Here is a 12,006-nt window from a genome sequence, read left to right on the forward strand (position 1 = left end):
AATGCTTTCGACGTGATTTGACTAATTATAATCTTGCTTGATGTTACTATTATATTATCTTTAGTGAACTCCAGATCGGTCGAACTAAGAAGATCATTAAGCTCTTCGTTCGCGATTTTTCTTTTGTATTCGGCTAAACACGCGAAAATCTGCTGTCTTTTTACTATCCGAATTTTTATACTCCGAATTTTTATGTTACGTGTTATACATGTCAGACACACACGCACGTACACGCACGCACGCACGCACGCACGCACGCACGCACGCACGCACGCATGCATGCATGTATACACGCGCGCAGTACATACACACAATTGTATTTAATGCAATATTTAAAAAAAATTTATTCTTAGGCATAATAAATATTGTTATAATAATAATAATAATAATAATAATAACAAACAACAACAACAACAATAATAACAACAACAACAACAACAACAACAACAATAACAGTAATAATAAACTTCAAGGACGATTGAAAAGAGCACACACGCCGTGCTCCTCATGCTTGTCATCACCGCGAAACGCTTTCATCCGAGATTCTAACAAAATTGGAACTCTGAAATCGTAAACGTGCGCGGGAGCAACGATAATTATCGAGAGTAGGACGCCTTTCTTTCTGTCTCTCTTTCTCTCTCTCTCTCTCTCTCTCTCTCTCTCTCTCTCTCTCTATTGCTCTCTTTCTCCGCACATGCGGTGAAAAACGAGCTGGTATACGTGACGAAATGCGGTCGGTCCTCACGCGTATATCGCCGACGAGGCCATGGGATATCAAGGCGCGTACAGGTATATACACTTGTCGTGTATTCGCATTTGTGCGCGCGCGCGCGCGCGCGCGCACGCATGACACTAAGTATCGCAAACCATGCGGCGGTTACTCGCGATAAATTTACCCGCGAATTATAGCAAGAACAAATCTCCTTCATATCGCGTTCCGTCTTGTCTTGTGCCGATGGTAGCGCAAAGCTGCATTTAGCTGCATTAGGCCGAATATGAAAAGTTAATGTTATGTAGCTATAGGATATTATAATTATGTAGAGTACAGGATTTTGGAAACGGATTATATGAAAGAATGATGTTGAAAAAATTTTTTCGGATGAATGGATGTGTCTGTCAAACATCCTTTCACTTGTTTGCTAACAAAGCGGAAAATTTATGGCTTTTAAATCTTTCTTTTGATTTTTATATTTGTCTCCCTTTTTTTTTGTCTTTTCTTATTCTCCGTATTTATCGTTTCCATATGTTCAAAGTTAAGGATATATATTGAAATAGAAAAGGATAATTTTCCTATGTACAATAGAAGAGTAATTTATCATTTTATCCTAAATAAACATGCATTTCTTATTTTTTCTATGCATATCATACGATTTGCTAAATTGCTTCGATAATTTTAAGATATTGTCTAGAATATTTCATCTCGTCCGCGGGTATTAAACGTCTAAACATATATATATGAAAATAATATGATTGATTTTGTGCGGATTATATGGGGATTATATTGTGGGGATATGAGAATTGTTTTTTTTTTGCATTAAATAATTAATTGACATTATTATATATTTTTTTGTTATGAATTCATAACAAAAAAATACATAATATTTGTCAATAGTCTACATACTATCTCTTTCGGTTAAATTAAAAGTAAGAGAGCTCAAATAAGCTTTTAGAAATATTTTGTTGATATAAATATAAAATAAGTATAAATTATATAATACGTGTTCATATTTTTAATAAATATTGATTCAAATTTTTAATAAATAATGAAATAAAATCTTCAGTGAAAGAGGTCTGTCTTTCGCACTGCAGAGATTTTTTATTAAAAAAAAACAAAAAAAAAAAAATAAAAAAAAAATCTGTTAGAATCTTGCCGAAAATTTATCAAACTTGAAACTTTTTCAGTTACTCCCTATCATCAAGTAACCGTCAATACAAAAGAGATGCGTCCGAATGAAGGTACGAGAGCCAGCGTTGCTTGATATTTTGCGAATGCCAAAGAAGGGGTTGGATGGGCGGAGTAGGGGCTTGACTCTCTCGCCGGAATTGTTAGCGCGAGTAAGACGGAGCGAGAGTGGGGTGGATGTGCGCAAAATATATCCTGACGCGGCGCGCAGCAGGTGGAGGGGATCATCCGACTGACCAGTCGACCGCTTCGAGAACAGCGGAGTTAGTTGGGTTTGTCGCGTTCGGCTACAACATGGGCAGCCGAGTGTACGGTAGTATATGACACCGGTCGTAGTCTGTGAGAGTAGTCTGCGCAGCGAACTTGAACGTCGAAAGGCGATAAGCTGTTAAATCGAGGCAGTTTTAATCCGAGAGAGAGAGAGAGAGAGAGTCTTGGCAAAGGCGATCAGAGTGGAGCCGGAGTGGAGCCGGAGTGCACGGCAAATTGCGGTAGCATACGTCATTTAAAGACGGCGATTACAATCAGCGAGCGAATAGCATCTCGAATCAGCCCTCTTGGACGATCAAGTCCCTTGGTGAGTGACAATATTATTACTGACCGGAGTGTGCATCGAATGATTATGAGGACGTTCTTTTCGCGACTATTCCTTTCCGTATCGCTCGCCATCGTTCCGCGCTGCGACAACGCGAGAATGACATAATTGTGTGTGTGTGTGTTTTTTTTTTCTGCATTAATTCGTTTGTTCGTTCGTTCGTTCGTTCGTTCGTTCGTTCGTTCGTTCGTTCGTTCGTTCGTTCGTTGGTAATCTCGTGCTCGATCTCGTCGCGAACGATACGAGTATAAACGCGAGGACTTGGACGCGACCCGCGAAGAAACGAAAAGACAGGACCCGTACAACGGATAGACGGCCGCGCGCACACATATTTGCAAATTTGGACCAAAAGACGTCTTTGAATAACGGCGACAAACACCGACGAAAAGTGATCTTCGGGCCGGTGCGCGATCTCTCGTGCCGGAACGTGTATGCCTATCGCTGTCTCTATTTCACTCGATCCGTCTATCTCGCTCACACTCCGACTACCACCCCAACCACGCTATTCCTCGTGGTACAGCAATAATATCGTTTCCCGCGCGCAGTGCGGATTGGCTGGTGCAGTCACAACTGAGGAGCGGAGAGGAGCGCCGGGGAGTACCAACACGCTTCGTTTTACTCGCGCTAGCGCCGTCAACGGGAAAGGAGCAGAGGAGTGCGGAGAAGCGGCAAGGTGTAGAGGAGAGCTAGCAGCGGTGCCTTGCTTCAACGGAGGGCAGCAGTGTGTATGCGAGAGCAGAGAAGAGGGGGAAGAAACGACAGAGAGAGAGAGAGAGAGAGAACGAGAGCGAGAGAAGAGGTGGTGGTTGTAGCAGCCCGACCGACCGACCGAGTTGTTTCATTCATAAAAAAGTTCTTTATTACTCTCTGTGAGCGCATGTGCTATTCCACCACGGAGGAGGAACGAGTACTACTACACCTCCCCCGACTGGCTGCGACGGCGTAACCACGTTTACACACGGCATTATTTACTACTGTGCGAGATACGAATCAACGCCACACGCCGCACCGGCAGCGCGGCGTACAGATCGTTGTGTTTCCATCCGCGCTCGTGTCAGTCGTCGTTCTGTTCTTCATCGGGAAAGGTGTTTGGTGCGCATCTATCTACCTCAAACCAGGAACGTGCGATTTTGAAAATTCTCGTCAGAATCAAGTGGCCGAGAGAACAAGAAAAGATAGAAGAGACACAACAATAACAAGAAGCTCGAGTGTTGTTTTAATATCATCATTGTGAAAATTTGTATCAACCTGGATCAACTCCAAGAGACCGCCGTGGACCTCTCCCGTGAATCCGGGAGAGCTACCGGCCGAAATCGTCGACGAAGACGAGATAGACATCCGACCTTAAATAATTATACGGACATATTTGAGAATCTCGACATCGCGGGTCCCAGCACGAGTCAAGGGTCAAGACAGAGCATGCCGCGCAACGACTCGTCGCGACAAGCGGGTAAGAGACCAATGAGAGCCCTAACTCCAATAGAAAAGTTCAACGCGATCGAGCGTGTACATGGTGGCGAATCGAAAGCCGCTGTAGCTCGTGACATTGGCGTACCGGAATCTACATTACGCGGGTGGTGTAAATCGGAGCACAAGATTCGCATGCAAATGGAAAACATGAAGAATTCAGGAACCTACGATCCTGCTCTCACTACATCCAGCTCGGATAACAGTGATAACAGTAGACCAGGTTCCTCGTCAAGATCGACACCGACCACCCAGCAATCTGCTACGTTCGCGACTCCCATAGGGACAACTCCCATAACTAGAGACAGAACACTTGAAGACATGGAAATCGGACAAGCCGCGAAACGTATTAAATTGGAAAGTCTGCCCACCGTCAGCCCCATGATGAACAATATCTCCATGTCGCCTATCGCGTCTCAGTCGGTTGGATTGAACGCTGACACGATGGTCCAAACATATCTTCAACTACTCGCGACCAATCCCGATTTAATGGATTTATTCATCAAGGGACAATATTCGAATTCAATCCATCCTTCTACCGTTACTTCTAGTGGATATCCACCATCGATTCTTAGAGATCTCCATAGAAATGGTATTCTTACCAACATAACGATGCCTAACATGATGCCGACGAGCAGTGTGATTAATGGAAAAAGAAAATATAGTGCTCCGGTAGTTTCATCTATGTCAACTGTCCTGCCAAAGGTCTCTTCCAAGAGGCAGAGTAGTCAGTCTCCCATCGCGGAGAAACCATATGGAAATTCTTCCCTGTCAACAAACAACCAAACATCTATACCTTCAACGTCCGCTGACAATGGCCACCACACGGGGGGTGCAACTGTCTTGCCGAAATCACCTAAAGACTGTAAAAAACTGGACGCCATAATATGTCAACTGCAACAGGGCTCTGGATCAAATGCGCGACTGTGTAATAGCCCAGGAGACGACGCCGTATCCAATAATAGTAATATGAACATAAATAGTAACGTGAACAACAATAATAACGTTGATCACGTCAACAACGAAACCCGAAATTCGTCACCGAATTCATTGCCACCTGGCTTTTCCGAGATACTCTCCTGCTGTACTAAACTCTTAGAATGGTTGGACAAATACGGATCGGCGATATGTACCTTCCAACAAGTGACTCAAGTAAGAACGATTCTTGATAATCTTACAAATTGGGCAAATTCTAAGGAAAGTGAGCCTAAAAATAAAAGTAATAATGCAAGCTAGCTGAAAGAACGTAGGAAACGGCGCGTCAATGTATAACGGCGCGCTGTGAATGTATAATGGCGTGTATATATGTATATATATACAGGGTGCTTTCCATTTAATGACACAAGTATCGACAAGTATCGCGCTATCTTTGTTGGTTTTCAATAATTAACAAGAACAAAATGATACTTGTGTCACTAAATGGAAAGCACCCATAGAAAAGATTGATGAAAATAATATATACATATGTACATATGAAAATAATATATAATAATAATAATAATATAATAATAATAATAATATAATGTACATGTGTATATATTATTTATATATATATATATATATATATATATAATATATACATATGTACATATGTACATATTTACATGTTTGCGTACGTAGGTGTGAATTGTGTACATACGAGAATGTATTTATACGGTGTACAAGAAAGGGGGGGTGATATACAGATTTGTATAATTTATGTATATAAGCGTATGTCATGTTACATACATCAGACGGATCGGATAAATCGGTCATTTATTATCTTTTCCTTTTTGTTTTATTTGCGTCTTTTATCGGTATGTGAGGACGAAAACAAGGACGCGATATTCATAGAGTCCCGCGGGCAACACTCTTTCCTATATTTTTCTACCTCTTAGGGTAGGTTACTTTTATGTTTAATTAAGTTTACGAAGTTATTATACTTTTCCTTATCAAGACTTTTTGTATCATATTATAAATGTATCATATTTATCTGTATATATGATAAATTGTATCATATTTGTATCACGATAATGTATATATGATAAATTGTATCATATTTGTATCACGATTGTAAAAATTACTCAGATTGCGCGCGACATTCGTCTTATTGAAAAAGAGAAATCATATAAGAAAGAAAACCTTAGATCGCTCTTGTTAATATAAAAGGTTTTATTTTCTTCTTTATTTACTTACCATAAGAAAATGTTCATCCAGTGGCTGATATTCGACGTAATCATTGACGAATTTTACACATCCACGCCACGTGTATAGCTCCGGATAGGGCAGCGTACTTCGTCTAATGCTGGTAGATACGAATTTCTACGCAAAGAACAGAGATGTATTATAATATTTTCGATACACAGCAACAATCTTTTTTTATTCAGAAAGAATAGAAAAAATTCGTTCCAGCTGTGCTTTCGCGACGCAAATATAAGATCATTTTTCCTTTTATATCGTTAATTATTTCTATAAATGTAATTGTCATATTAATTCAATCAAAATAATCAAAAAAAAAAAAAAAAATTAAGCAAAAATGTATTTTTTTAAAAAACATGTGTTCCTCTTCATGTTTAATTTAAGTTTCATATAACATTATATACATATATAATTACATTTATGATTTTCTAATCGATCTGAGATGACAATTGGAATAAGATCGTTGCTTGGAATAAGATCGTTGCTTGGAATAAGATCGTTGGTTGGAATAAGATCGTTGGTTGGAATAAGAGCGTTGATTAATCGGGAATATTGCTTTGAAATAAGATATAGATTTTACTGTAAATGTCGTTGATTATACTTCGCATGCATTGACGCAGTATTACAACGCAGTATTTTCTATGAAATAATCGCGTATGAAGTTATGTGATAAGGGAATATTATTTTCTTCTATGACCAAAATGATGAAATTTTTAAAAGTCTAAGAAATTCACTATACATTCCTTTATACATACTTCGAACGTTTTTACAATAAGTTAGTAGATAATGTTACACTTAAGTTAATCTTACACTTTATTAATATGGTAACAATCCCAATGTTCAGCATTAGGGTTTCATGCAAAAACTTAAAAGTACGTAATCAATTAAATCATAATACGTAATCAAATTTATATTGACAAAACATATTGACATTTTGATCATCTTGATAATTTTGGCAGTCTCCAATTTTACCTGCTTATATAATTTCGATAGAAGATCTTTATGTGCCAATTATTTTACATAATAGGTATTTTGTCAATATAATTTAATGCGCAATTTACATTGCACTTCTCTCGTTTATCCTTTTGATTTCAATATAACAAATCGTAATATTGTGACAAAAAAAATTTTTTAAATGAAAAAAATAAAAAAAATTTAAAAAAACAATTTTTAAAATACTACGTTTAAAATACTAGGTTTAAAAAAAAATTACTTAGCATTAATTATTTTTTTTGATTTTTATTGATTTTTATTTTTCATTTTTTATTGATTTTTATTTTTCATTTTATTTTTTATTAATTTTTATTTTTCATTTTATTTTTTATTAATTTTTATTTTTCATTTTATTTTTTATTAATTTTTATTTTTTTTTTCTATGCCTCTCTATTAATTTTTATATAATATTCCCGATTTTTTTTCACTTTTTTTTTCCATTTTATCTAAAATATATAACGTGATATATAATAAACGTAATTTAATTTTTAATGTTTACCTATACTAATGTTGAACATACTTGATTGATACTTTATTAATTAAGTTATATAATCTAGTTAGTTGTAGTTGTATAAGATTATAATTATAAGACTATATAGTTTTAAGAAATAGATGTAAAAATCCATATACCAAAGGAATACCGACGAGCTGTGAATTACACTGTAAGACTGCAACTGCAAATGGTATAGACGATTTATTGTAAATATTTGAAACTATCGCGTAACTTCATACGCGATCCGTGTTAATGTATAAAACTGTTGTAAGAGTGCGGATAAAATGTCAACGATTCATGATAACTGAAGAATAGCGCAAAAAGAGCGATTCTAATGATTGATAATGTTTAATGACAGATCTTGAAAAACATCTTGAATTGTTTAAAAGTATTTTTCCAGCTTGTTTTCAATATTTCCTGACGTATTTCTTATTTTTATTATATTATTAAAATTTGACATATTGAAGTTGGATGGACTGGGGAAGCAAATGTAATGGTGTATCCAATCGAATATTATATTGGCGCAATGTCTTTTTAAAATGATTTTTAAATAATTGCATAAAAATTTTTTGACATTACATATATGATTGTTCTACATTTCAGCGCGTTAGCCGCAAAACGTTCTTTAATGTTAGAGTTCTCGATTTTGCGCCGATCTTCCAAATACATCTATCCCAAAGGACACCGACTTCAATTCGTGTATTATATATAGAATTTTATAATCGGCGCGCGGAGACGTAAGTCTCCTATCAACTTTTCATTTATGTGAAGAGATTAGGGAAAATTAAGCGAAAGTTCATACAATTAAGACAATTCGACCATAAATTCGATATTTTAAATATTAATTAATGGTTGATGCGAATATTTTATTTCTTTTGACTTTTAAGTTTTTGCATGAATGATAACTTTTTACTCAAGTGCAAATTAAAAAAAAATAAAAAAAAATAAAAAAGTTCAAAAATGTAAATTGTGTTTTTATTTTTATAACACCCCTACACTCCATACACTCGCACATCTCTTAGAAAATTAAGTTAAACAGTTCTTATTATTATATTCAATATTATATCCAAGAATTAACAAGCGTAATGTCTAAATTAAATATTATTAGGATGTATGCAATGAAGCATGTGTGTATTTTGACATATAATATACAAATGTATTACGATTCCACAAATATTCTTTACATTACAGAACAAATATTAAATATAAATAAAATTTTTTGAATTCAAATATCAATAAGTCAATAAGTTTATGGGCGATAGTACACTATGATCAACTAGATAACTTTAATTTTAATTCTCTTTTTTTGCTCTGATTGAATTTTAATTTTTAGTTTGCAAGTCTCAATCTCAAATTTGTAATTTGACATAAACTTACAGCAAGGTATAAAATTAATTCAATTTCTTTTTGATATCATGAGATTGATTTCATTATATTTTAACTATGCAATAATATATAGTACGTACGTATGATCAGCTGATCATAAAATCAGCTGATCTTATAGCCAGCTGACAATCAGCTGATCTTATGATCCGCTAGTTATATTTATAACAAACTTGTATACGTTTGCAAATTACTGATACATAAAAATCAAATTCAGTGAAATTCAGTGAGATAAATCCATAACTTTTACAAAATTAATTTTATTTTTCTCTCAATTAATGTGCTTTTTTTTTTTTTTTTTTTTTAATGGATTTAATATTTATTTGTCAAATCATCGTAGCTATTTGATGAAGAAAAGCAAAGCACGGGTTTTTTTTAATTGTGATAAGATAATTAGAGATAAATAAAAGATTTATATAACAATTAAAATAAAAGATGAAAAGTTTGCCATTATTTATTATACTGATTTACATTTACAGATTATATATCATCAGAAATTGATATGTAATAATTTTTGTGTGAAATCGAGTTTTACCCACTTGTACACCACATTCGTTCGCACAAGCTAACATCAATGGTCGACGATTTTTGTGCCTCACTTGGACCTGCCGACGGAAGTTTTCCGCGTACCACAGCAGCAATCGCTCCTTGTCGCTGACGCAACGATAACTATCCGGAAGTGATCGCGCATAGAGATCCTCCGTGATCGGCGGAACATCCGGCCAACACAGCTCGATCAAGCATAATTCGCGTTGTACTTGTCGCAGAATCTCGTCGACGGTTCTAACAGGTTTTTCAATCTCGCGCCCATCCTCCGGATATCCTGGTGATTGTGGTATGCCAAATACGAGATTTCTCTCGGCCACGTCTTGCAGGTTCGTCGCGATGTCGTTCATTTCAATCCGATTATTCGATGCGGGGGCGGGAAAAGGACGTCCGTTTGACGGAACGACTGATCGCTGTATTCATTAGCGCGATTGCAAAACCACGATTCGAAATTCACATCGGGGACATGCAAACAAGTCGCGGTTGCTACGGCAACGCGAGACGGCAAGTTGTGTTGTACTTCGATCGTGCACCGTAAGTGGCAGCATCAAATGGAAATGCAGGTAATGGAAAAACGTATATTAAAAGTGTTTTTTTTAAAAGTGTCACTTCTTTTTATCAAATGAGAACCTGTTCAGGGATGATTATAAGTAATTGTATGTGTAGGAAAGATATGTGAAGCTGAAATCTCTATTTTATCTGCCGAAGATACTTCGACACCTCGTTTAAAAACAAATTTGTTGTTCTATTCTGTGAAGCAAAATCAAGCATTTGAATGGTTTAAAATCGATCTTCTCACCGGAAAGGAAAAAGTAAATCATTATTTCGAAAATCATTTCCCAATAGAAAAACCTTTATTTACTTGGTGTCGATAGGGAAGATCGCCTCGAGCATTGTATTCGGATAGTATGTGTAATCGGACTACTGTTACAGGACTCAGGTAGTAATATATTGTGTAAATTTGATTCCTCTCAACGTGTCACCAAAATGAATACAATACATTTGTCAAAATTGTCTCAAAAGGTTTTTTTTTTGATGTTTTTACTTGACAAGAAATAAATATTTATGTGATTACTTTATATTGGCAAGAAAGGAACCTCAGGAATCTCAAGTGTTTAAATGCATAAAATCGATGATGTTACATTCGGTTTGAATTACAATTGGGTTTGAAAGCGTAAAATCGATGATGTTACATAAATAAAGGCAGGAAAATTTCAATATTTCTTTTAACAAAGATATACTATTTACAGACATTTAAAGCGTTTTGAAAAGGGAAAATTTTTATTTTGACTTACGTTGAAAATATTACTTTTTGATATTTCGTTTACTTGATATTAATAAAGAAGAAGTTATCTTGTAACGAGTATGTAATGAGTAACGAGTTATTATGAATTATTACTAGTTCTGAAAAGTAACTTATTATCATTATCACAAAAAAGAAATAATTTGTTACTTTTTACGCTACTTTTTTAATACTACTAGACAATGACAGCTATTCACGAAGTTAGCGCAGCGAGAGAACCAATCGGCATCACGGAAAAGCGGCAACTTTGAGAGATGCGAGCATCGATGCCTTTTTTAGAAAGGAAACAAGATTAAATAAAAATAAAATAAATAAAAATAATAAAATTAAATAAAAAAAGTTTAGCATTGCATTTGGGCTAATACGATGATTTTTAATAATAACTCGATAATTGTCGCGAAAATTATAGAGAACTTTTCTACTCAGTTTTATCAGCACTATCTGCACACGAGAAGTGATATGATGGATGTCGGACACTCTATATATATATATATATACACACACATTGTCACAAAATTCTAATTTCTTTTTACAGTTGTGTATCATTTCTGTGAATAATACCTATAAAAATACAGTTTTAAATAAAATCAAATAATAAAATGAGAAAATAATTACAATTAAATATTACCAAATTGTAAATACATATGTACATACACGATAAAGACGCCTTTATGAATATGTGTGTTAGACGCTAATCGATTTTTCAGTTCTGTGAATTTTAAAATAATTTTCGTATAATTCTGAATGTAATTAAAACATTTTCCAAAGAGTGCTAATTGTAGATATCTATTTATTTTTTAAGTAATTTTTATCATTTGAGAAAGGCGCTTTTATGAAATATATATTGAAAAACGGGCTAATATACATGATAAGGTGCATTTCGTTCTTATGGATCTATTGTCGTCGAGCATTAAATATCGGGATGCATATAGATCCCATAATATGCATAATAATATGCATTTTTGCATTTGCAGGCATGATAAATAACTGTACTCGACAGAAAAAAAAAACCAACTTTGCAATTATAAGATTTTTACGATTGGTTCTTGATTTTAATTCTTCATTGAATTGAAATGTATTAACTAATCATATTATAAAGAATTAACAATTGCAAAACTGCTTTTTCTGCTGAACGCAGCCAATAT

At 35.1% G+C, this 12,006-nt stretch overlaps 2 protein-coding genes across 3 annotated transcripts; one reads left to right on the forward strand and one right to left on the reverse strand.

Annotated features, from left to right (window-relative positions):
• The first annotated feature begins 581 nt into the window (after positions 1-581).
• Positions 582-8,596, forward strand: dan (protein distal antenna). 2 transcript variants are annotated; one of them, XM_089084877.1, is made up of 3 exons: positions 582-789; positions 1,903-2,480; positions 3,044-8,596. In XM_089084877.1, the coding sequence occupies exon 3, from the start codon at positions 3,918-3,920 to the stop codon at positions 5,199-5,201; it is 1,284 nt and encodes a 427-aa protein (XP_088941003.1). In that variant the 5' UTR covers positions 582-789; positions 1,903-2,480; positions 3,044-3,917; the 3' UTR covers positions 5,202-8,596. The 2 variants fall into 2 exon arrangements, with proteins under 2 accessions (XP_088941003.1, XP_088941002.1); XM_089084876.1 differs by having other exon boundaries at positions 1,903-8,596.
• LOC105433608 (dynein regulatory complex subunit 7) lies at positions 6,129-11,252 on the reverse strand. Its single transcript, XM_011648997.2, has 2 exons — positions 9,552-11,252; positions 6,129-6,266 (listed from the first exon to the last, which is right to left on the reverse strand). The coding sequence occupies exons 1-2, from the start codon at positions 9,906-9,908 to the stop codon at positions 6,129-6,131; spliced, it is 495 nt and encodes a 164-aa protein (XP_011647299.2). The 5' UTR covers positions 9,909-11,252.
• Positions 11,253-12,006: the final 754 nt, after the last annotated feature.

Source organism: Pogonomyrmex barbatus, unplaced genomic scaffold (genome assembly GCF_055798465.1).
Source record: "Pogonomyrmex barbatus isolate J1 unplaced genomic scaffold, ASM5579846v1 scaffold9, whole genome shotgun sequence".
Classification (NCBI taxonomy): Eukaryota; Metazoa; Arthropoda; class Insecta; order Hymenoptera; family Formicidae; genus Pogonomyrmex; species Pogonomyrmex barbatus.

Coding starts and splice junctions, on each gene's coding strand:
- dan (XM_089084876.1), top strand. CDS start 3,918: ATGCCGCGCAACGACTCGTCGCGACAAGCGGGTAAGAGACCAATGAGA.
- LOC105433608 (XM_011648997.2), bottom strand. CDS start 9,908: ATGAACGACATCGCGACGAACCTGCAAGACGTGGCCGAGAGAAATCTC. Junction 6,267..9,551: donor CGAACGAATGTGGTGTACAA/GTGGGTAAAACT, acceptor TTCTTTGCGTAG/AAATTCGTATCTACCAGCAT.